A 27,494-nucleotide genomic window follows, 5' to 3' on the forward strand; every position below is an offset into this window, starting at 1 on the left:
ATATTTAAAACATTTATCAAGCGGTAAAATAGGCAATTTAGATTTTACGTATATTAAAGTATTGAGTCAAAATAACCAGTAAACGTTTGGAATTACTTCTCTATGTAAATGATGTATAAAGTCAGGCATTTGTACAAGAGTAAGAAATTATAATTGTCTGGTATAGAAAATTGATGAATTCTTCGATCGTATCAATTGGCCTTCTAATTTACCTTTTACGAGTAATTTTAGATTTTTTTTCTAAGCGTGAACATATTGATGGGTCGTTAATAATTTGTCATTTAACACTTTTCTTTAATAAGAAACTCGATGTTTTCATTAAATAACTTTGTAATTTTGCTTCGAGCAACAATATGAGGCAGGATATGTAACACACACATTTTTCTATCCAAAAAACAGTTGAGAATGTATCATTTTTCACATAAAATGTATTTTACAATGAATTATTTTCTTTATCATCTTTTGTTTTAAGTCAGGCCTTCAAAATCAGAAAATCGTCCTAGTTTTATAACATTGCGCAACAACTTGTAATACATTTCGCTTCTTTCACCAACTTTTCGTGTAATTGACACCAATTGACGTACGCATGCGCAGTGGAAAAATCAGATTGTGAAATTCGAACATGCTGAACACAGCAACTTGACAAATTTCAACGGTTTTATGAGAGAAAAAGGTAAAACGGAGTCTTTACGTTATATATACGGGAAACACCGTGTGCATGGATCCAAGGATAGCTTGGTATCCGCCTGAACATTTGGGATTGGCGCACGATATATGGACAACTATCTGGGAGGCAGAGATAGGCGTGGACAACATGTCCCTCAACAATTCAAATCCAAATTTGGACCAAAAAGCTCAAGAGTACATTCCACTAAACTATGCTAATAATTTTGATCAAAAGGTTGCTGTGAATAACAGACAAAATAGCATTCAGAACTCACAGAATCAATACAAAAGAAAATGGGATAATAAGGCCAGCACCTATGGCTTGAATCATTCTTCTAATAAACATTTTCTCAGAGAAGATGGAGGATTAACACCTTGGAAACCAAGAGAAAAACAGTATAAACTACCAGGACATATTGGGTAATTTCAACTTTCTATACAAATTAACGATTTATATAATGATTTTCAGAAAATACAAGGGTCAAGGTCACTAAAATATTGTGTACATGTAGGATCAGTTTGAATATTGATACTGGATCTAACAGGTAATTTTGTGTTCCATATTATTTATTTGTATGTATTGTTACTGTTCAAAATTTTGACCAGAAATGATAACTACATACCAAAAAAAAATATCTCTATCTAACAAGCCTAAAATCTCTTATAAGTGGCCAGAATCGATTACAACTTCAAGAAAAAGATCTATGTCCATGCCTAATCAACCGTAAATATATATATGTATAAATAGAATAAAAAGCTCTTAAGAAACTATCTTTGAACAGTGTTGCATCTAGAATTTCAAAAATATGGGGGATTGTCCCCCACTCAACTGAAAAATATGGGGGATTTGAAAAAAAATGTGGGGACATACATTTACCTTACGATATGACATTCCAAAAATAATTCTATTTCACATTGATGCATTTTTGACAGCTATCGTCCGCCCAACAACGGAAATCGAAAAAAATAAAGTATTGATGAATACTTCAATACACACGCGAGATAACCCAGTCGGCTGCTACACACGATTTAGTACGTATTTTAGTCATTACCGCAAGTGAAAACAAACAGGGCTGAAGCGTTCAAGATAAGATGAAGATACAATGAAGATAAACTGAATTAAATTGAAAGGATTGTCAGATGTGCGACTTGGAGCGCATTGACATCATTGAAATGCGTGATCTGCATGAAATATTAGCAATTGCGCAGCCTACATGTAGATGCAACACTGTTTGAATCATTTTTGGGTAATTGGTATAGAGTCAAACTAGTCACAGGCCTGCTTGGCATTAAAGGGTCATTTCGGCCTTAAACCATATCGGTAAGTTCTTGGCACTGGTCAATTCAGAACAGGTGGCGCTCAACCTGGTATATAGATTTTTTGTCCCTAATTGTCTCCAGTTATTTTATTCATTATATTAGAACTAAGATCCTATGTTCTGTTCTGTATACCCTGTAATGCCATTTAAAAATTTGTTTAAAAAAGATATGGAATAAAATTACTTAAGTATTGCAGATTGTAAAGTTTCATTAAAAAGACCTGTACTCATAATTATATTTTACACATAATAAAAAAAGTCATTCCTTAAACCCCAAACTTGTAAATAACCATTGGTATAAAAAGGCTGCCTGGTTAGCTCAATAGAGCGTTGGACTGTGAATTGGGCGACCGGGTTTGAATTCCGGACGGTGCAGGTCATTTTATGTTGTGATTGTTCATGAAATCCCTTCTTCAGTCATTAACACTGTACCTCTGCTCTTGTATGTACAGAAGAAATCAGTTCCTTGCGAAAGTGAAGGCAACTAGTACTGGTAAACTGCTTGACAGCCTGTACAGGAACAATGCGGTGGCTGGTAAATTCAATGTGGCTTATTACCAACACTACCACCACCATTGGTAGAAGTTGTGATTTTTAACACTATTACATAATCGCTTTTATGCTTGAGAAAATTAGAAAGAAGACAATGCATAGAAATTAGAATATTATGAACAGTACTATTAATACAAACTGAGTTGAAACAGGATAACATGTTTGTATTGGGCCAGGATGACTTGGGAGCGAGTCTCAGGTAGCTTAAGGACCGAGCTGACCCTGATTCCAACTTGTCACAGGGCATTGAGGTTAATGACTAATTATTAAAACAGTTATCAACAGAAAGATCCTGTTTTGTCTGCAAGTTTGGTACAAAGTATTTATTATAATTATTTAAAATACTGAACATTTGTTTATAAACATGCACATGCCATTGGAAAATATTTTGTACAAAAAAAGTAAGGAACAAAAGTAACATAGGTATCTAGTTCTGCTGATTTTAAATTCTTCCAGGGTTTTTTCTGAGACACTTTCAATGTTGTCCAGGAAAGATATTACAGAATGCTTTAAGTCCTTAAATTATACAAAATAAGCAAAGAAAAACACATTTTTTTTTCAAAATAAGATAAGAAAAACATAATGTACATTGTACATAAATTAGAAAAACATATGTACATCGTACATAATAATACTGTATAAACACTTATTCATTTTTTAAGGGTTATATATATATTCATTTAATGTTCAGTTGTTATAGACCCTTTATTTAGATTTCTCTGAAATGGTGCAAGCAGCATTTATGATGATTTGCAGACAATAACTTTATCCTGAATAATAGTGAAATGCTTTACTTATTAATTGATATATATGTATTAAAATAAAATAAGAAAAAAGTAAAACTTCAAGATTGAAAATAAATGCGTTAAAATTTGATTTTAATCATTTTATCACTTGTCACTTGAGATGTTTTTTTTTTAATGAAGGCATAAAGGTTACAGATTTTTTTTCCAATCAGTGAAAATATTAAACCCCAATTAATAATTTTACTGTAATTTGTAACAGGACCTTACCACTATGTAACCGCCTCTGTGGTTGAGGGGTTAGAGTCGATGACTTCTAATCCAGTTACCTCTCTGGCGTGGGTTCAATCCCTGGGAGATGCTTTGGTAGTTTAGCGCGGAGGAAGGTAGTCTAGTACTGGTGTAACTCTCCAGGAACGATGGTTAGGAAACTACCGGCCTTTATGACTGAAATACTGTTGGGAAAGGGCGTAAAATGAAACAAACAAACAAACATTACCACTATGTGTTTGAATCCCAAAAATGGAGAGGAATCTTTCCAGCTGTTTCAGTAGTTGACAGATTGTCAGTGGTTCTACTGATGTGCCTGTTTGTGTCTCTTAACTTGAACTGAAGAAAAGGAACACATGAATTGAATTCAGTGTAAGAAATTAAGATTTGAATCGACTACTCACTAGGCTGGTCGGACTACCAGATTGGAATATTCACAAGCCCAAAAGACATTTCACTAGCAGGATTCATTTGTTCAAAACAGTTGTTTATATTGCCTCTGAAAATACAGTAGCCTGGTTGGGCTTGTTACTGTGAAAAGTTGGTAGCCTGAAGAGAAATTAAGTAGTCAGGGGCTAGCGGACTACTGCTAATTTCGAACACTGTGAATTAAAATTCATTAAAAGTTTCAATTGTGACTGAAAATAATCCAAAAAGTGAAAGTGGCATTTTTCAGATATGGAGTTGAACAAATCATTTTGCCCATGAATAGGAGAAGTCAAAGTCAAGGGCAGATCATTCAAAAATGAGATCGGCAATCCCAAATGTTTTGTGTAAAATGTATCTGTTGCCATATCCTGTGACTATGAAATCAGTAATTGTTAAAAAACATGTCTGTATTTCAAACTGAGTTTACATAACATGTTTGGACAATAATTAGTTATGACACTCACATTTTAATTTAAAAGTTTTCTTTAGAAGAGTTTCTTAAACATTTCTCGAATTTCATTCGTAAACATTTCAGATACTCAGGTGGAATTGTTTTGCAGCAATAATTAATCTAACACATGTTATTTTCATTTTGTTTACTAATCTGAAGTCATATCAGAAGAAATGCTGTCTTATGCTAAATAACTTATTCTCTAAATTGTTTGAAGGATAATTAATTGAAAATTTATTATAATTAAAGAACATTGTTAGTGACTTGTAAATACAGGGGAAATATGATTTTGCAGTTGAGATTTCTTTGTACTTCAATCTTCATATATATTTGAAAATTTGGATAAAAAAATCTTGCTGAGTTTTCTTTTTCAAGCATTTAACTGGGACCGTGTACTATTAGCTACTGTATTGTAAACAACAGCATTAACACTTCTCTCCATCTCTGTAATAGTGTTACAGTGCAGTAAATACTGTGTCAGATACAAGGAATGTGAGGCACTCTAGGTATACAATGTGCGTTACACCACGGCTTGTGTGGGGGTGTTTAATTTCAGCAGTATTACTCAACTGGGCAACTTGTAGGTTGTAGTTTTTTCCAGAAAATCAAAAGGGTATTAATATAATAATATATGTATGTATGTATTACATGATGATGATGATATAATTATATTGTCACCTTAGTGCAATAACTGGTTGACTCCTTTGAAATTTTTAGGACTTAACCCATTAATACTATAAAAAAAAGCCTCTTCCCAATCAATATTTTCTTTAAAATCATGCAGGTTTCCAAAAATACTGAACTTATACAAGCTTTTAACTTCCCACATTTACAATATTACATTTTAAGTGAGGATTTTTCCCCAAATCAAGAGGTTAAGGCCTTTTTCCAAGTATGTGAGATAAACCACCAGTGGTCGTCAGTATTAATTATGTCAGCTAGCCTTTAAATCCATGTACATGTAGTGTGACCATGATGAAGCTCTAGCAAATTTTTTATTTTGAATTCCCTTAAAACTGAGAAAAGACTGAAAACCTATTACACAAAGTTAGGAGATTAAGAATGATAATTTATTGATAATGATCATAGGAAAAAAACATATTGGAATAGACTGTTAACCATGACTATTATTATCTAAGTATAGACTTCATTTATATATTTTTTGTACTTATACAAATAGAAAAAGGCCAAGGAAATTTGTGGTTTCTTTTTTTTTTCTTCTGAGAAATTTACCATATTTGCATTTTTCAAAAATAGATAAAAGATTTAAAGCTGTATTTTCCAATAATTTAAATGAAACCGTTTTAAAGTCCAATAGTAGTGCTAAAATTAGATCTTATTTAATATACCTGCAGTGAATTATTTATAACTGTGTTACGACATGTGAAATGAGATAAGGTTTTGTTTCAATAGTTTAAGAGTCCTTTAAAACATGTAGCATGGAATTTACTCTGCACATGTAAGTAGGTCACATAAATCACTAATTGGATTGATGTTGTTGTTTTTTATTTGTTTTGTTTTTTCATGGGAAAAATGTGACCACTATTTTGTTTACTCAGGAAATCAGGAGTTAAGCTGGAAATGTGCCATTTTAATTAAAAGTTTACTACATCAACAACTCTGGGAAGTAGGCCAAATTAATTTTTAAAAGTCTGTTGTATTTTTTTAGAAGATACCCTGCCCCCCACTTTTATGTTACAAAAAAAAAATCAGGTTAGACTTTATACATTGTACTATCAGAGTAATTTCTGAAACAAAACAAAAATAGAAATATAGGTAAACTAAGAAGATAAAATGTCTTTATTTACCGGGTAGTTAAGTTTCAGATAGATTACAGCTATTAAAGTATATTGGATGTTTTGATTTTGATTATCTTGTGATTTTGATAGGGTTATCTGGGGGGAAAAAGGAGATGTACTTTTTTTCTCAGTTTTAATTGCATGAACTGTTTTGGTTAAAAAGGGGGGAGAAAAAAATCACTTCTTTATGTACAACAGGATAATGTTTCAAACACTAAGCACATTGGAAGTTTGAAACAGTTTATTTTTCAACCCAAGCCTGCTAGAGGCAGCATATTCTATCCATGTGACCAGTGCAGCCACCAAGATCAGCTGGTATCTGTGCCGTCTTATCATAGTCTGCAATGTTGGCTATTCAGTCAGTTGTTATTTTGAAATTTTTAATATGAAGTATAAATGGTTTTGTCCATGAAGATGAACAAGTTTGTTATGGTAATAACAGGTTTTACATATTCTGTGATGTATATTTTATTATAAAACAAGAGCTAGGTGTATAGAATTCATTTTAAATCTATATAATATACAATATAGTAAAATGGAAAGGTCTCTGTAAATATCTATTATGTCCATTTACATCACTGTGCTCAGAGTTGGTAGGTCTTTACTACTTTAACAGATAAATACCACACAACTGGGCATCTGGGATTTCCCTTCACCAATAATGCCTAGTATGTCTACTGATGACATTAACAACAACAATATATATATTGAAAATCTTTTTGTCTCCCTTATAATCTGCCATATAAAGATAACAGCTTTTATGTTTCTTGAAATGAAAAGGAAACCTTAAAATCTGTTCACCAAAGTTAAATTAGTCTGACTCAATCTAAAAATTGGGTCCATGAAAGTTTTAAACTGAAAATCTGTTCATCAAACTAAACTTTAAAGAATAGGTCCCAAATTTTCAAAATCAAATTCTCACACTAATCATTCAATTCCCAATCTAAAAAAAACATCATCCTGTCTAAAAATCTATCCCAAAGCTAAAAATCTCTCCCAAAACTAAAAATCTAATACGGAAATTAAAAATACATCCCTAAACTAAAAATCTAATACAAAAATTAAGAATCTATCCAAAACTAAAAATCTATAACTAACTGAAACTAAAATTATCCCAAACTAAAAATATAATACCGAAACTGAGAATCTAGCGCCTAAGGAATAATTATACAAATTTTTATATTTACAGGCTCCATGAAGAGATCAAGGATTTCTTCGGTAATATCCCCTTACACCCGATGAAAATCTCAACATGAGGGGTGAGTAGTTATCGAATACGAAACTCATAAATTATGGCCCACAAGCCATACTGTAATTTTAACTTAATATACATATCCAGAGCAAGCCATGTTATTTTTTAAGTAGCTAAAACAAATTCAAAACTAGCAAGATGTTTTACATGTAAGCACCCATGAATGTAACTGAGTAACTGAGATATTTTACTTAATACCTAGGTGTCAGCATCATTGTCACATTTTGATTAAGTTTCTGCATGCACGATGGTATCATCAAAACTGTAGAAGGGAATGGGTTGAAACTTCACATGCTGCATAATATTGGGTCTAATATTCATATCTCTAGCATGGGTTTTGACAGAATTATGGTCTTGTTTTACTTTTACTGTCAAGCACATAAAATAGTGAAGCAAGTTGGCCTACTGATAGCTCTTGTTATTTCCATAATTTGACAGACTTTCATGTTATATTGTAGTAGAAAGGGAATTTTCCGGCCACTTGTTCTGAAGCAAACATGTAATATTATGTGTATTTTGTTTTTAAATTTTCTTACTTTTGCCTTTCCCAAATTCAAAGTTATATAAGAAAGAACAGTTAAATTATGATGAAGAACTTTATAAAACATCTTAAAACAAGTTAAAACATCTTGAAACTTTTATTATAATTTGAATAATAAGTAATCACTGACTCAAATATAATAGTATTAACTGTATATATCAAACTTTCAAATCCAGTACAATACAACCATTGTTTTCTTTATCACTCAATCTGTGCAATGAAATATTTGCCCTCATAACTTAAAATGAATCTATGCAGGTTTTACTTTGACATTGTCATACAGTTTAACATTTTTATATTTGCATATATTTTTTTTTTGCGATACAAAATCAGATAATTTAGTTAACTTTGTTATAATCGTGTGTAATCAACAAGTCCGCAGATGCAAATCTGTTGCAGTGCATGATTTTCTTCATAAATAAATCGCTGTTCTGTGAAAGAGACTTTAAAAAAGATGTTTATCACAGTAAAAGAGAAACTTTACAAGATGTCAAAAAGTGGTGTATTGATTAAATACTGGCTGGCATGCTGGTTTGATGTTTCTTTGTTTACTTTGTGATGTACATGTAGCTTTGTAGGATAAAAGTACAGCTAAACTGATAGGCTTAAATTGGTGTGCCATCTTAATCCACTTTCCCAGCATGCATCATAATATATCCCTCAGTTAACTTATGATTGTTATTGATGTATTTTTAAGCCTATTTATAGAAGGCAATGAAGTCTTGGAAAATGAATGAAACTGTCGTCATAGAGTTATTATATGGTTTTTGAATAATATTGTAAGATTTCATTTGAAAGATAGCAAGATTCCAATGTTTTTTTTTAAAGATAATCAATTTTGATATCAAAATATTTGCATAATTATTTAGTTTTGACAGGTATTTATTTACTGTGTGTTCTGGAAATTTATGTTCTGGAAATTTTTATTTTGATAAATGTTAGGTAAACATAATGTTTGTATAGGGCTTTAAATAGTAGTGGTTCCCTTTCTTTAAATTGGAATTTAATATAAATATTTCTTGTATATTTCAGGTTGAGATTTTTGGTAGTTTTCGTACAGGGCTTTATCTTCCAACAAGGTGAGTGTTTATACTTAAACCACTGCATTTAAAGTAAAATGCTCTTGTTTTATTGTCAAAAGTTCTGTTGTGACATTTTCAAAAACCAAACTCTTTGGCCTTATAGGTGAACCATATTTTGCTTTGGCCGTTAGTAAAGTAATCACGATACAGTATTTTTTATGGGAGACATATTAATGTATCTTTAAATTTTGCTGCTTTTATGAGGAATTATTTTATAAGCATGGAATATGAGCTGTTATTTAATTTTACCCATGAAATATGGTGCTATATCAGTCAAATATATTTCATATTTTTTAAAAATAAATATGAAATATAAATATGAAAGTGGGCGGAGTCAAAACTTATATTTATTTTATGGGACTTCTTTCGCCGTTTTGTTTGAAAAATCTGATAAATACAAAACAACTTTTTCTTGAATTTTGTTTTGAAAACTATCTAGCATGATAGAAAATGGTCTAACTAAGAAAATCAATCCGAACACCAATATCTTTAATTCAGTAATTAACGCTGTACAGACGTTTAAAGAGTTGTTTACATGACGTCACAATGTAGCGCCAAACAGCGTGTGCTTACGCATAAATTACTGCCACTGTACAATTGCAGTTGGTAGCAAGCAAGGGGATTCGCTACCATTTTCTTTGATAATGAAATTAAATAAAAAGGTTATTTTTTCGTTTTTCGTGAAATATGGTATATATTTTCACTCAACATGATAAAATGCCACATATTTTCACTCGCCGTACCGGCTCGTGAAAATATGCGGCATTGTATCATGTTTCGTGAAAATATATACCATATTTCACGCAAACGAAAAAATATCCTCTTAATATTAGTATTAAAACTTATGAAAAACAGTATATTCTTTCTTCAGAGGAAAATATTTTCATTTCTGAGGCAAAATGTGCCTTTAAATGTTGTAATTCCACTGAGATCATAAAGTCTGAACATATAAAATTTGAATTTCTTACCCAGATCACTTGGGCACTGAAGCTAGAATTCTCATAATCAGTTTGTTTACTTTTAACAAAGTTGAAGCTACTCTTCATGTAGGACAAGCGGCTCTAAAGATTTTTTTTCGATCCCTGACAATCATTGTTTTGAAAAAACTGACGAAGCAAATGATTTAAAATTTGCTAACAAGTAACTCGTTCAGGCCTGCATAAAGTTTAAATCTTGAAAAAAATCCAGTCACGTCATGTCAAAAAACTGCAATGGAGTGAGTCCCTTTAACTACTCACTGGCAGCAATCTGGTAAGAATTACTTGACAAAACAAGGTCACTTGCTTTGCTAGCGTTCAATAACTATATTTCAAATGTCAATTTTTTTTATTGTAATATTAGTGTCTGAGTCACTGACCAATCTGATAATTGTTATTAACAATGACATTGTCCTCTGAAATGTTTAAAATCACAATAGGCCAATTTTATATTTTGCTAACTGGTATTTTGTCAGATTTTTGAAGAGTTTTTTTTGTGAGAAGAATATAATTTCTTTTCCCATTTCTCATGACAAAATTGTCAATTTCAAATAGAAACTTCCAGTAGGTGACATTGATATCTCTCCTTTTCTGTTTCTTGATTATTCCAATAAATGAAATAAGATACCAACATGTATACTACCTACATGTATATTACCTATATATACCTGTGTACTTGTTTAATGATTCTTAGCATGTAAAATGAAAAAAGAACTCTTGAAGTGTAAGCAACACTTATCTGTTCTTGTTAGAGATGTTGACTAACTAGTCTGCCCTAAAAGTTTGAATATCAATTGGATTTGGTATTGGATTTTGTAATACAGGAGTTGCTGGTTCAATCACTGGACAAAGCATAATTACTACTTGATAATTAATCTTGGATAATGAGTCAGTCTAATGGTCATTTGCCTCTCACTGCTTAACTCCTGATTCAGAAATCGTGTCAAACAAGTAGTCTGTCACTTCGTCACTTGCAGAGAAATTGGTAATTAATGGTTAGTTAACCAGGACAACTGGTTAGGTTGACTGACCAAAAATGTGTTGAAATCCCCTAAAAAAAAGCAACCCCAAGACAAACAAACAATATGTTTGCAAAGTGAATCACTAGTCACTCTGCTGTTGAGCTTCTATGAAGAAAAAAGTTATTTTCTTCTTGTGTATATGTGAAGGAAACATTTTAATCTGGCTACTTTTTGGAATGTCACAGATTTATTATTAGTACTTTGAAGTACACAAACTCACAGGATGTTCTTTTAATGTATTACAGATAACAAGTATGTATATATTATATAAATATTTCAGTGATATAGACCTGGTGGTGTTTGGTAAATGGGAGCAATTACCTCTTCATACTCTAGAGAAAGCGCTGTTAGAAAAGGGCATCACAGATAAAGACAACATTAAAGTGCTGGACAAAGCTTCGGTATGTATACACCCTTTGTTTTTAGATGTTTCATCTATGTCAGTGCCAATTGATGGTTCCACTAGGGTTTTGACTTTGGGCTGAGGCAGGTACAAGATGCCATCATTCACCATGGTAGTATGAAAGTTACCATGGTGTCTTTTTGACAGTGCCAGTGCAACTTAAGACCCTACCAAACAGAAATATGTACCAACTTCAGCTAATAAAATGAGTCCATAGAATTTGTGTCAATAGTTTCTAGTTGACAAAGTTATTACTTTCTCTTTCTTGTATGGGTGCATTGTGCGGATGCTTAAGCCATACATTGTTTTAATTTTTATAAAATTTGTAAAATGTAGAACTATTACTGCTTATCAATCCACACATTTTTTTATCATGTAAAAAAACAAACTTTAATACAGTTTTCGATTGCTTGTTTATTTTTAACTGGAATGTGTACAAGTTTAAAACCCCACGTTGAATAAATGATGACAGTTTTCTTTGTTCTCATACTTCATATAAAATTTTCCTGATGGATATGAATAAATTAAAAATATACTTGTTTCCTGGAAACAATTGATTATAAATATTTATCAGCAATCATCTATGATCTGTCATTGTAGTTATCATGTTATTACTTTATTTGATGAGTTTTAATATTCCAAGAAACATGCCAAATATTTGCATGTTCATGTAAATGAAGTAAGCATAAATATTATTGTATTCTACCCTAAGCAGCAGTCATTTGTAACATTCAATTCATGAAAAAAGACAGGTAAAACAAAATGTTATGGTTCAGATCCAGGTTTTTTTTCTCAGCACATTGTGAACATGACCCAATTTGGGAATTTTTAAGATGTTTAGGACAAATTGGGAATAACTGAGAACATATTTATTGTATACATCAAATAAGACAAAGATGTCAAATATTTGGTTAATTAAACTCCATTTTACATTTAAGTCATAAGCACATTTTACAATTTCAAATGCAATATTACTATTTTCTATGGCACAGTGCAGTTAAATGTAACAAAGTGACCAAAAGTTTATTTATTTTATTTTTTGGATTTAGAATTTTTCCTTGAAACCATTTTGTGACATTGGTAACATGAACCTATATCAATCATCAAAATGGGCCTAAGATCAAAGTAACTAATGTTTATTTTTGTTATTTTCAGGTACCGATTGTGAAGTTAACAGATCTGCAAACAGATATAAGAGTAGACATCAGTTTTAATGTTCCTAACAGTGTCAAAAGTGCCAAGCTTATCATGGTATGATTTTACTATATTTAACATTATTTACACAACATTTTGAGCCCCTCACCACTCTGGGTTCGAATCTTGACAGGGACTTTGGATTCTTTTATGTGGGAAAGATATCCAAGTAGCTTACGGAACATCGGTGGTTCTACTCAGATGCCTGTTTGTGCATGAAGATAATGTACGGAATGGTACGAACAGTAAAGCTGGAATGTCGCCATATGACCTATACTGTGTCGGTGTGACATAAAATCTAATCAAACAAACAACAATTTGAGCAGCCTGCCTCAAGATTCATGCTAATTTTCATGAAAATTTTGAATATTGGTAAATTATTGTGAAGGGACAAAAGAAAGGAATTTTCACAATGCAAATGTTACTTCAATCCACGTAAATAACCAAAAAAATATCAAAAGTGCAAAAACAGCCCTTAAAGTGTTTAGTCACATTGAAAAAAATATGATTATACTGCGAAATCCGCCATTAACAACTCATAACATGTGAATAATTACTTTAATCTTTTTACTTTTTTTAACATCCATTTTTTCACAAGTTTGATTTTCTTGAAATATTTTGGCTCATCTTGAGGCATGCAGCTTTAAGTACAGTAATGAATTGTCTAGATGAAAGGATCAACTACCTTATAAACTCTAATAAACAGGAGCATTAATAAACAGGGGCATTACAGGGGGTAAATTCAAGAGTGAAAAAAATTCAATAATGTCAAAAAAGAAAGAATTTTATTGTTCTTTTTGTAGTTTCTGGCTGGAAACATCAGCTGTGTTTAAATTTGTCCATATATCATCTGATATATAATAATTGTTTCTGGCTGAAAGCACTAGTTATATTTATATTGAAATTTGTGCTAACATCCTTTGATATATAATAAACTAACCAGAAAAAAACTATGTATGTGATTGATTAATGAATTGTCAGAGTATAAAAGTAGGTGTATAAAATTTTCCAACTTGTCAGAATTCAATGAAAGAGTGCTAGACTTGGAAGAGACTTGCATATATATATAAGAATTGATATACTTTACCTTTAGATATGTTACATGATCATATGTGAAATATTTCATATACATTTCAGAAATTCATGAGCGAATACCCGATATTAAAGTACCTCGTGCTTGTGTTGAAACAGTTTTTACTACAGCGTGATCTTAATGAAGTCTTCACAGGGGGAATCTCATCTTATAGTCTCATTTTACTGACCGTCAGCTTTCTACAGGTATACTAAATCCATGGATACGGTTGTAAATGTATAACAACAAATTTGTAAGGGGGATATACTGGAGTCAGCTTGTCTGTCCAGCCATCTGGCCTTCCGTCAGATATTCCTTGTCTGCCCAATAACTTAAAAATCCTTGTGGGCACAGTCTTTATATTAGTTATTGAGATTGTTCATGATTAGTAGATTTTGAGAAATAGCTTTTATCAAATGTAATGATACTTTGTAGGTATAGTGTCTGAATATGATTAAATTGCCTATCGGTTCAATGTGATGCTATTAAATTGCCTAAGTTGGGTGCTAACCAGGTGCCACTTTTTTTCTGAAATTAAAAATAATAGGAAGTTATATATGTAAGAAATACGTGATTATGTTCACTCTTCTAGTAGATAATTGTTCACCTGCTCAAAGGTCATATTGTTGTGGAAATAGAATGTAGAGTGATTCAACAATTTCCTATCCCTTTATTTCCTTATAAAGGCACTGATATTTTGTTCTACCATGTTTAACATCTTTCAATCTGATTATCAGAACAAAAACATTGGTCATTTTGAGGATAAATGTGCCCGCTGATTTTGGTCTGCACTGGTGGCATAGTTAGTTTCAGTTGTGGCTGGCCGGCTAAAATTTAAATCATTTGCCCCTGACTTGTGTATGTTTAAAATAAAAAATACCAGCAATACTGTTAAATTCTTACAATCAAGAAGGCCATACTGTTAGTTTATTTAAAAATTGATGGTTAAGATAGCCCTTACTGTTTTAGTGACATAGTAAGAATATGGTGAGATGTACTGCTAAATTAGTCATTAATCACACATAACATGGAAAATTTTACTTGAATCTGAAATGTTTTTTACTTAAAATGTCAGTCTTTTTTACTCAAGTTTGATTTTTTTTTTAATATTTTGGCTTGTCTTTTAAATGTTGTATAAGAATAGGACAGCAGTTTCTGTTTTCCCAACTCCCCAAAACACACCCTCACATCTGACTTACCCAAACACACTCACACATCCAACTTGCCCTCTGCCATGTTTTATAATTTCTTGCTACAGTTTTATTGTAACTGTCTTACACTGATTGTTGTTTAGATAAAAGATGTTTTATATGAATATATTGGATTGTATTTATGAATTTTATAGGACAAGATTAGAATTTTTGACATAAATTTCTTTCCCTGTAATTCTGAGACAAATTTGTTTTATTTGAATATACAGCAAACATCTAAATCTTCCATAGCCGTTAATGGTTAAATATCCAATTTTCATTCTCTTATCCAAAAAAACAATGTAGATATTGACTTCTGAATGAAAAGGTACATGATAAAAGTCAAGCCTGATATGTTAGTTATATTGAAAAACTAATATACAATATTGTCTTTAAATTATCACCATGAGACAGTGCTAATTCTGCTTTCCTATAAAGGGAGCGCCTGTATGGGTAAAAATTCATAAACACACGTAAACAAAAACAAGCAATTTTCTAAGACTTCATGATTTCAAGGTATTCTGGGATTGTATGCTGCAGACGACAAAATATATTCATTGTAAAAGATTTGATATAGGTAATCAATACAAATAAGTCTTATTTATTTGTAGGTGAAAAATCATTTCATGGATGATTTTGATGGCAGGTTTTAATGAAAATCTTGTATTGTCTGCATTTTTTCTCTTAAAGGCCTATTATGTCTCAGAAATGCTTTATTTTTGTTTCTCAAAAGATCTTATATAATATTGGTGAACTTTTATAGTATCCAAAAAATTAATCTTTGGCCTATTATCTGAACCATCTTTTTGATCTGTTGCTTTTTGGCAATAAGTACAGTTTTAGTGAAGTATTTTGTATTGAAGTCAAAATACTACTTTTCCTATGTGGTGTTTTCCATTCCTAATCAGAAGCTTTACGATACAAAGTGAAATTAAGTTGAAACAAATAATGGACGAAAAAAGAAACTTATTCACAAAGATGTTTAAGGAAAATTTTTAAGGTTGAATTCATTCACAAAGATGTATTAGGAAAATTATTACGGTTGAATTCATTCACAAAGATGTTTAAGGAAAATTATTATGGTTGAATTTTGATGATTTTTGATGGGAACCTTCTAGAATGTTTGATTCCTGATATCTTTTTCTTACATAGCTCTTATTCTTTCGAAGTCACTTTTGGAAACATGCATGTTTCTTTTATAAGGCATATACGTAAGGGCTGGATGTTGTGAAAATCCATAGGGAAACAAAGAAACAATTAAAAAAAAACTATAGGTTAGTCGTAGGTTTGTTAACTGGTTATGACATCATAATGAATTATTCTTACTGAAGTCAGTCAACTTGTGTTCAGTGATCTGGAACAAAATCATGAATAATGCATCTATGATTTAATATATTTTAAAATTGAAGGGTTATTCTACCATGAAACGTAATGACTTGAAAACCATGTATCAATCATTCAAAATCTCATACAAATCAATAACAAAAAATTAGAGATCAATAAATCATAACCTTGCAGTGTAATAAACGAGATTTAAAGGCACATTATGCCTCAGATTTGAAAATACATTTTTTATGTTTTAGAAAAAACAAGCATGTGTTTATATTATAGTTTAAATATTGTTTGTAGAGCATATAAGATGTAGTTGCGCTAATTTTGAAATAATCTATAATAAAAGGAGCAGAATGTAAACAAAGTGGTATTATCACTTCCATACAGAAAACTAAATCACTATGTTTGTACTAATTGCAAAAAAGCAAAAGAAGGAAAAGATGGTGTAGGTAATTTGCCATTGAGTTTCTTTTTGGAGACTATAAAAGTACACCAAAAATAAAAAGTCTTTTGGAAATATAATATTCCTGGGGCATTATGGCCCTTTAAATTAACTAATGTCACAGTTTTCTTTTCTTTTAGAATTTAGCTTTGAGGATATGTTGTATAGTGTAATGACGACAAAGATTATTACTTCAATTGTTATAGATGAATGCAAAGTGAACTCAAATGTGATGGTGAAAATTTGAATTCTTGTAGTGTGAGTGTACAAACCGTAATTTATCATGTTAAAACTGTTGATTGTCATGTCATTTCTTGTTCTATTTTAGTTAAATCCACGAGAAGATGCCACCAATCCAAAGATCAACTTAGGCATCATGTTGATAGAGTTCTTCGAGTTGTACGGTCGACATTTCAACTATCTCAACACAGGTATTCGAATTAAAAACGGGGGCGCCTATGTTCCAAAGGATGACATCACAAGAGAGATGGACAATGGTCATAGGCCTTCCTTGCTGTGTATTGAGGACCCACTCACACCAGGTCTGTGTTTAGTTAATACAGAATTTGAGCCTCGTCACGACAAATCCAACATTATGGGTTTGCGTCCAGCATGGATCCAGACCAGTCTGCACATCTGCGCAGTCTGATCAGGATCCATGCTGTTCTTTTACGGACCCTAAACAAGTAAAGAAACTTATAGCGAACAGCATAGATCCTGATCAGACTGCCTAGATGCGCAGGCTGGTCTGGATCCATGCTGGTGGCAAACACACTATGTTGGTTTTGTCGTGACGTGGCTCATTTGTTTTGGTTTGATTGTGTTGGAAGTGATATGCTGACAGACAATCCCGTGTAATCATATCCTGGGACTAACCAGTGCCATGCCATGGGTTTAATGTTTCTTGGTCAAGGAAACAACAGCTTGCCTTTAATGGCATTTGAACAGACATGAGACAGCAGTTCTAGATTACTAGTCCGACGCTTAACTACTCTGCAACTGATCAGATCCATATTGTTCATGTTTTGATTTCACATGAGTCAAATAATGGCGGAAAAAAATTAGGGCATATAGTTGTTGCTAAACCTTGTTTCTCAGGCAACAGATTTTTGATTGTCCTCAATTCAAGAAAATTTTATAAAACTTGTGTTAGTTTTGATTTAAGTTGTGCATTATAATAATTGTCGCACATAGCTCCAAAAGGATTTACATAAGGCTAATGAAACTTTAAAGAAATGTTGGTCAACATGAGTTTTTTGCCCTTGACTTAGTTATCAAAAAATCAGTTTTCAACTTGTGTCACATGTAGCCCAAAATGATATTTAACCTAGAGTCAGTAGATTGACAAAACAGTGGAGTGTCTGGGCACCAGTGTCCTATGGACACATTTCTTATATTAAATAGAAATAATGTTTTTGCAAGGATATCCATGTTTCAAGTACAGGATTATTGATTATATACAGTTGATAATTGAATGTTTGGTATATAATTTCAGGCAATGATATAGGGCGAAGTTCATACGGTGCAATGCAGGTAAAGCAGGCTTTCGAGTACGCTTACCTTCAGTTACAGTACGCTCTAGCTCCCCAAAATAGACATCTTCTTAGTGGACCTCAAAGGTATTTATATACAAGTGTTACATTTGATTATATTGTTTTAAAAACTACATCTCCCTAGGTTAATAAATGATTAATAATAATGCTTGTCTTTAAGGTAGCTTTTCAGCGGATTATGTTGATGTTTATATAGTTTTATATAGACAGCTTCTGTTGATTTATGAACAACAGAAAAAATTGATGCTTGCTACATGTATATTATTAATTCGTTATAAAGATTTTTAGACAGATTGTATGGCTGTATATAAAGGGTTGTTTGCTTAATAAATCAATGAAATGAAAATTAAAAAGAAATAATTTCTGAGGTATAATGGACCTTTAACTAATTTCTATTTTTAGCATATTGGGGCGTATCGTCCGTGTTACAGAAGAGGTACAAGACTACAGACGATGGATAAAAGAACATTTTCCCGTAAAAACTAAGGAAGTTAGTAAGGTGGATTCGAAAACGAGAACATACGCAAGTGTTGCAACGTCAACGTCCAATCCTAAATCAAAGTTAGATCAGGATAATAATAACGGGTATTTTACTGGAGAGATTTTGTATTTGTTTTTAAGTCGTTACTGCGGAATGGTAAAGTTGTTGACATAGAATAACTTGCTTTTACCTGTTTTGGGTTTAATTTTAATAAGTTTTTTCATGTAAGGAAGATACGTGGCTAGCCTCAAGAAGGTTGGTGGATCTACTCAGATATGCCATTGTGTTAATAATGTTTTACAACATACCCATGCAGCTTCTGCGACTCTGTAAAAATGAAATTGCACGACCATGCATATATTTTGACATGATGTCATTTGGGTTATACATATATTGTGTAACGACGTGCTAAATGTTAGCAATACACTTTAGGAGAATGAAAAATAATTCTTTTTCACTTATAACAGTCTTTATTCTTTGTGTGTGCGATAAAAAGAGTATTATAGCTGTTAAGGTTCTTTACACAATTTATTGAACTCTTTACAGTTTAATAAATTTAGTATTGAACTTAGACTCAATCAATATCCTCTATATATATGGAGGGGCACCTGTGGTACTCTGCCAGCTAGAAAGTACATATACTAGTTTGACAAAGGGGTAATTATTATGTGAAACAGAACCTCATTGCATGTGTTGCGACTTCTTGGTGTTTTTCTCCAAATATTTGTTGACATTTGAGTTATGATAATCAGTATAAGAAAAGGCCTGAAACTGTGAAGATAAATGAATCACTTGTGGTGGCCTCAGCAGGAGGTTGTTTTAATCACCTGGATTGAAAAGTCATGAACTGTTGATATTAGATATGGTGACAGAACAGTGATACCTTTCAGTCAGTTGTGTAATAAGTGAGAACTCCTTTTGTTTCTTGCAATATTGCTTTTGAGTCACGTTTGGTATGAGAAGAAATAAAACGTTGTTGCATGAAATAAGTCATTTACCAGTCTGGTGATCAGTTCATACAACCAAGTAACAAAGTTAAGATATCGTGTATTTTTGTTTGTATTTAGCTCAACTATAAGAAGAATAAGGAGAGCTATTGTAGTAACCCTTGAGTTGGCACCGCTGTCCCTCTTTGGTTAAGTTTTTGCATGCAAAATTGTATATTAAAAAATTACAGGAGCAAATAATTATTTAGCATAATTGGCATAGGTCCTGTAACTCGGACTCCTGAGTTAATTATACATGTGTTATGCCCCCTTTCCTACTGTCATAACATAAGAATAGTCTAGCCCATTGTCTTATACTACTAAAAAACAGCTTTTGTTGAAATGTGAAGTTGAGATTTTGCTGTAAATTACCTCTCAAAAGAATGTATAACAACTTGTAAAATAAACTTACAAAATTGTTACTTGTTTAGGTTAAGCTGTTCTTTCCTGGTGTTACCTGAAATAATGCACAGATTAGCATCTGGTCTTATTTTGTACAAGCAAATACTGGAGGGTGTTCTTGCGGCTTTTCATGTATTGTTGATTTGCATGGAAACCAGACAGAAAAAAGAATTGTCATGAAACAGAGAAACATTGTTTTACACTTTGATATGTGCTACATTTTTACCTCATCTGTTTTCAAAAAAAAATATATATGTATGAATGCCGCCATGTAGTCATCGTTGAATGTAAAATTTTTTATAATAGTTCTTTATTGGTAGATTTGATATGATCATGAAACCTAGAATACTTATTAGCACAAGGTTAAGTTGTAAAACAAGGGCAAAACTCTGAAAGTTTTATTAAAGTTATGCCCAAGTCAACATATATATTTTTCTTGCTCTTGTTTATATAGGTATTAAATGATTAAATTTGTTCATATTATAGCCCAGTGTTGATAGGGGATCAGAAACAAAAGGCTGTGGAAAGTGAGAACTCCGACTCAAGTGGTAACAGTTCCGTTTGTAGGTCCTCCTCCTCTAGTGTCTGCAGTGCTGGTTCGAGCCCAAGTCTTGATAGTGAACCGGTAAGGATATCTGTTCTACTTGATTTATGATAAAGCACTCCATTGATTTATGGAAAAAGCACACTAAATTTTGTCCTGTCAACAGGTACTTTGTTCTTTACTGTAGTAAATTCCCTATTTAAACGTTGCCTTATGAATACGAATATTTCTATGTGATTGAATATGAAAAATGAAATATTCAAAAGCTAAATTCAGATTCCTTATAAGCTTCTAGTTCATAGTTCAAGAAAAACAAAGCAAAATATGTTTTGTTAACTTTTTTAGTCTGCTGCTTTTATTAATATATTTAAGGAAGCCATCTTGCTTACATCAGTTTATTTATCCTTTCTATATGTTGTGGGTTATATACCTGCTAGGATGGTTGAATTATTGATTTGTTTCCTGTGAAGGACCAGTTTTCTGTTTGTTGTTGAAGTTCTGCATGTAGATACACATTTTTCTACACCAGTTAAAAAGGGAAACTGACAACATTTTACAGGAAATCTGTGAAGTTGTGAACATGTTTAAACACCTGTTGATATATTATTTCCGTTTTGAACAAAGGATGGTTTTAGTGGTAGAATGAACCCTGGCCTAGTAGAAGTTCATTGTCTTGTTAACTGCCAGAGAAAGGTCAAATTTATGGAAACAATGACATCTGTCATGTGTTGATTGTAGAGCTGTCATTGATTCAGTGCAAAGCATATCAACGATATATCGATATCAAGTAACTAAAATCAACGATACACCGATATATCGATAATATCCTTTACTCACTTGTCTGTCATTCACTTTCATACCTGTTTCAATGATTTCAGTCAAAAACATGTTCTGTACAGTGTCTTGTCCACTGCTTGATTTTTTCCAGACAATATTTTTTGTCACCATTGCTATGAAATAATTCCACTATATAACAAAAGCATAACATTAGATATAAATAACTGTTTCTGCATATATTTTGGGTGAATTGTATCATTTCTAGACATTTAATTTATAAGTCAAAGTATCGATTTTTTAAAATGTGTATTGATTATTGATCGACAAAAAAATATCAATGATACATCGATATTGTCGATATCGATGACAGCTCTAGTTGATTGGTGTCCATGCAATTCATCAATACAGTGTTATCAGATGATGATATGCCATAATAAAATGTTGATTTATTCTTCTTTTGTAATATTTGGCCGGGTTGCACGGGTGCAAATCTGGGTTATAGTATGGTGAATGTCTGGCGGGGAAAAACTTTTCGTAATAGTTTTCTCAGCAACTTCTTATCACAGCCTCTTCATATTTGGCATACAGCATTGACACATGGTCCCATACTTTGGGATTAGATATTAGGTTTTATCGCTCATGCACTTCCTGTTTATCAAGTTAGTTAAATTTTCGACATTAATGGTCAATGGTAAATATTTTTTGTAACATCACAGCCTCATGATATTTGGTTTACAAATGCAACTGGCCTTTTCTGTCTTAAACCCATTTTATGAAGTTTTCCTATTGTATATTCATGTGACATTTCATCATTCTTATCAAACTTGCCTATTCTTAAGTGAAGTTTACTATTTCTTATTTGAAGGTTTCTTATTTTCTTATGTGAAGTTTTCCATTTCTTATTTGAAGCTTTCCTGTTCTTTTATGAAGTTTTCCATTTCTTATTTTAATGTTTCCTGTTTTCATATTCTGTTTGTGATGTTATATTAGTCTACAAGTAAAGTTTTCCTAATCTTATTTGATGTTTTTGCAATTCTATGTGTGAAGCTTTTCTATTCTATATATAGAATTTAACTATCTTAAAGTTTCATTATTTGAAGTTTTTTATCTGTCAGTATTTCCTGCTTTTTACGAAGTTTTTCCTTTCCTTCGAAGTTTTTCTTTTCCATATGTGATGTTTTCCAGTTCTAACTGGCAGTCTTACCATTGCAAGTGTTTTTTTCCTGTCCTATATATTACTTACCTGTACTTCATATGTTAAATTTTCCTATATTTACATGATCAGAAATGTCTCAGAAATATGAAACTACCTAGTTCACCTGGATGAAGTTGTTCTCTGAAATGTAAGCTGCCAACCTGTCATATATCGTCTCCTTAGTGCAATAACTGGTTAACTCCTATTAAATTTAGAAGGACTTAACCTGTTACTGCACTAAGGCAGCGATATATATGTTGTATAATAATCATTCAGATCAAGTGGAATATTAGAAAGAAATCTTGTTACTGTAAATAGAAAGAAGACTTGTTACTGTAAGATGTTAAGCAGTGAAAATGGGTTTAATGCTGATAAATCACAAGGTCTTCCAGGTGTCAGATTACTCAATTTTAAATTCCCAGAATTTTATTTGAGAAGCAATCAATAGTAGAGATGATTTACTTTTAGAACAGGTTAAGGACTGCTATATTAAGTGGATGAATTTATTAAGAACAAAACAAACCAGATCATAATGTTTAATGTCAGTCTTTGTTGCACTGACTCAGCAGTTTATTTTTCAGGATTCAGTGATTATTTTAGCAGACAATAAAAGAGGGCCAATGAGGCCAAATAATGGCCCTTTTTCCAAATTGATAAAAGTGTTGAAAATTCTTCCCGAAAATGTGAAGATTTCATGGAACCAAACTGTTTGGCATATGTGAATTACTTTGGAATACACCATTTTTAGCTCCACTTTTCAAAGAAAAAATGTGGTTGCATGGTCATGTCCCACTCAACAGCATTTATTAACCTTTTTGTTTGGTTAATTTTTCCATTATGGTCATTAACTTCAGTGCTAATAAAGCTATAGCATTGAAAGTTCATATTTGAATATATCTTGATGAGTTTTACTTGTAAGACTGATTTTGAGGTCAAATGTCAAGGTTGCTGTGACTGTTAATATATAATCAGTTAAGGTCCAATTTCTCAGAAACTATGAAAACTTTTCACTTCAATCTGGGTATACTTGCTCAATGTTATCTTGCGATGCAGATAATCTCAAAAAATATGTTTTGCAAAGCTCTGCCCCTTTTTTGACTAGGTTGTTTTGCTCTAGTTAACCTTGATGTGAAGGTTAATTATTAAAAACTATCAAAGATATCTATTTTATTTTTGTATTTTTCAGGATTCTGATGCAGAGACTGCCTCAACGGAGAAAAAAGCACTTGTTCCTAATGATGTTGAAAAAACAAAAGAAGGAAGTCGCGAATTTCGCAATAGCAGAGACCAACTGAAACAAGTTCAAAGGTTAAGTCCAAAGAGTCGTGATGGAAGCTCTAGTAGTGTGTCGTCGAACCGCTCGGCGGCTTCCGTGTCAAATTATCGGCCCAGTTCTGTGAATAATAACTACAGCAATAATTACTCGTATCAGGATAATTACAATAGAAACACTGATCATGGTGGTGGATATTGTTACTCTGGTAACCGGCCTCATAGTAGTAAATCAAACTATTATAAGCAGCATCTGTCGGGGAACCAGGGCAGCAAAAACTTGGCACATTATCCTCACCATCCGTCGTCAGCGTCTACACGTCGCCGTCGACGGAATAGCGCCAATGGAAATAAGACTGTAAAAGAAACTAATAGCAAAGACAGATATCAAAACAACAGAGGTGATTACTCATCAGCAAGCGTGTCAAGGTAACACATCAGTAAGGCCCGCACTACAAGCGTGTTGGGCTCGTCAAATATTACAGCTGGGCGAGTGTAAATACCTTTTTTAGCAACAGAAATCGTATTTTTTAATCATTCACAGGAAAGAACCATTTCTTTATAATGATAGGGGTTGAAAAAATTGAAAGGAACTGACATCTGGTGTGTTAATTAATCCATTTGATCATGAAATGTTTTTCATCTTGAAAATATGCATTTATTTAATTAGAGAGTTTTGTTGTATTATAGGACTAAATAACTAAGATCTTTTAAAACTGAGAAAAAAAAGTATGTGTGTCTCAACAAATGGTATCCAGTGTTGTTTTCAGATATTTATTTTTTCCCTTTTTTCTTATTTTGTATATATTATTAAGAGTGAAAATCTCATCAGTGGTGTAAACCTTTTAAGGTGGGATCAGAATGCGTGAAAAAAAAAACTTGACGGAAATACAATTTTAATGTAATCATATGCATCACTTATGGCACATTGGTACCTTTTGTTGAGACACGGCTAATTCTGTATAGTGATATTACTTGGCCTTGAAATGATCTTCACTTTACAAATTGGATATAAACAAGGGAAAAGAAGATGCAACATTACCAACTGGTTATTATTTTAATACACAGATATTTTTTTTACAAGGTTGGCAACGTTTTTAAGAAATTGCTTAAAAGAATTTTCAGTTTCCCTTCGTTAGTTTTATGAAAAGATTTTACTGTAGCCCTTTTTTTAAAAAAAAAAAATTTGCATGAAATTTATTCAGAGGTTTTGAGTTGTCTGTGTAAATTTATTTTTAGAAATTAACTGGCCTTAAAGCATTTTGTGAAGATCAGTATGTAATGTCCATATCTCATGGAAAAACATGAGTTTGAACTTTCATGTATGAGTTATGATGGTTTTGCACCGTAGCCCACAGTATATCAATTTCCGTTTTTGCCTGACGGATTTATTTTTCTCATGTTTCCATGTAAAATGTTCATCTTCTATGTCTAGTCTAAACCTATGTTCTATTCTTTAAACATTTACATTACATGCATTTATAACAATTTCCTTGATAATTTTTATACAAAGAAAATGTAAAACAAAATCAGTCAATCCCTCAAAGTCGGTACGAAGGCAGATTGATTGATTTAGTTTTACATTTCTTTGGCCTGTATCTTTCTTGGTGCTACAATAAGGTTGGAAAAGTCACGACAGTTGCCTAGTCAGTACGACTTAAAAACCGATTCAAAAGGGGAGGTAATAAGTAAATTTCTGGTTTATAGAAAAGATTTTAAGCAAAGACTGAATGACAAAATACAAGAGTAAATTATAAGATTATTCATGCAAAGATTTTTGTCCAAAGTATTTTCTACATTTTCTATATTATTTATACCTGTTGCTTACTGTAAAGCTGCATGTAGCCTGCCAGCATTAAAACTAACAGATGAAATAAGATAAAGTTACAAATTTTGAACATGATTTGTGGTTTTTAGAAATAGTTTTATATTGTCAGCCAATGACATTAAATAAAGTCTGATGTAAAGCAGACACTTCATCCAACTTGACGGAGAGTGTGATTTCTGGTAAAGATACAGTATTAAATTCTGGATTTTTCACATTCTGAAACATGAAATAACATGCAAAAATAGTTGTTGTTCCATACGAATAAAGATAGAATTTTTGAACTTAAAATTAAAATACCTTCTTAGAAATATTTTAATGGTTAATTAATTACAGTAAGTTATTCAGAATATTAAACTTGCAGTTAGCAGAATTCTGTGTTAGCTTGGACTTAAAACTGAGATTGAAATATCCCTTTGTTAAGAAAGAGATGTCCATCTTCTAAGTACGTAAGCTGTATATATATCTGATATCTGTTATTCATACTTTTTACATTTTTGTCACTAAGTCTTTCTTTTTTGTCCCCTCATGCTAAATAGAATGGTATGTACCAGTTGTTGATTCTCAAGATATTGAATTGTCAAATACTTGACTGTTATAAACCTTTTGAGAGAGAAAAAATAACAAAACTGCATTATAAATAATAGTAGATTTCAAATCATGGGGGACGCTAATTTTACCAGATGAATAGAAATGAAAGAGTAATGTTATTTTAATTAAATGGCAAGTTATTTGTAAGGCATTTATTGGGTGATTTAATACTAAACAGTTTTAAACTGTTTAATTAGAAGGTAAAACTTGCGGTGAAATTAAATCTTTCAAATTTCTCTGATTAAAAAAAGTGTACGTTTTACAGACTGTGGAACAAAGATTTGTTCAATTTTATATGCATTTCTAATGTAAATAAAGACTGTTAAGTTATCCCCCTAAACCTGCGTGATTCAGCGTGTGCCACCAGCATAGAGTCAGGTCAGATTTCATTTGTGCAGTTTGACCACACTCTATCCTGTTGGTAGCCTAATTTTTGTGTTTTGAACACTGAAATTCCTAAAACTTTAAATGGATCATTCAGATGTCAAAGTAGGAAAAATCTGTTTTACTTACTCAGCAGGTTAAGTGTTAATACACAACAATCAGATGATATGTGAAATAATTATTTTATTATGCATTTGGATTCCTTCTCTAAGCTTCATTACAGCAATTGTGATCTGAAAGGTCAAGGCCTAAAAGGATGACCTAGTTTTCATTGTGATGTCTTTAATATTTTTTTTTTGTATTATTCTATGTATTGCATATTATGTTTTGTATATGCTCAAGAGATTTTTGAAAGTGCGTAAACTCAAAGTTGTGAAAAATATTTGCCAAATGGATTATATATATATATACATGTATATACATGATATACAATATGTTTTAGTCATACTTTTAGTCATTGATTGTACTTTGTGAAATTAAGAATTGGCAGCTTTCTCCAGTTCTCTAGAAGTTACCATAAAGTCTCTCATTTATGTCCCAGTTGTGGCACTATTAAAAAGTTGGTTACTGTAAAATCTCTAATTGATGTTCCTGTTGAGATGGGGGAATTGATTATAGCTTAACAGTTGGTTACCGTAAAATCTCTACCCTATGTTCAGGTTTTGACTGGTTACCGTAAAATCTCTATTTAATGATCCAGTTGTATAATATCTTAGCAATTGAGTTCCGTAAAATCTCTAGTTTTGTT

General features: G+C 31.9%; 1 protein-coding gene across 1 annotated transcript; it reads left to right on the plus strand.

The window, feature by feature from the left end:
• The first annotated feature begins 585 nt into the window (after positions 1-585).
• On the plus strand, positions 586-27,250 carry LOC132755080 (terminal nucleotidyltransferase 4B-like). The gene is made up of 12 exons (XM_060745876.1): positions 586-1,086; positions 7,419-7,447; positions 8,490-8,524; positions 9,055-9,101; positions 11,384-11,504; positions 12,662-12,757; positions 13,838-13,978; positions 17,065-17,278; positions 18,232-18,355; positions 18,692-18,874; positions 20,645-20,783; positions 23,861-27,250. The coding sequence occupies exons 1-12, from the start codon at positions 719-721 to the stop codon at positions 24,377-24,379; spliced, it is 2,016 nt and encodes a 671-aa protein (XP_060601859.1). The 5' UTR covers positions 586-718; the 3' UTR covers positions 24,380-27,250.
• The last annotated feature ends 244 nt before the right edge of the window (positions 27,251-27,494 follow it).

Source organism: Ruditapes philippinarum, unplaced genomic scaffold, assembly GCF_026571515.1.
Source record: "Ruditapes philippinarum isolate M1 unplaced genomic scaffold, ASM2657151v2 ctg268_1_1_1_1, whole genome shotgun sequence".
NCBI classification, from domain to species: Eukaryota; Metazoa; Mollusca; class Bivalvia; order Venerida; family Veneridae; genus Ruditapes; species Ruditapes philippinarum.

What these genes read in the sequence shown, in the direction of transcription:
- LOC132755080 (XM_060745876.1), top strand. Translation starts at nt 719, where the DNA reads ATGGATCCAAGGATAGCTTGGTATCCGCCTGAACATTTGGGATTGGCG. An exon ending in ACAAGATGTCAAAAAGTGGT is followed by an intron (nt 8,525 to 9,054) that starts GTATTGATTAAA and finishes TGTATATTTCAG; the next exon opens with GTTGAGATTTTTGGTAGTTT. An exon ending in CTTCTTAGTGGACCTCAAAG is followed by an intron (nt 18,356 to 18,691) that starts GTATTTATATAC and finishes TTCTATTTTTAG; the next exon opens with CATATTGGGGCGTATCGTCC.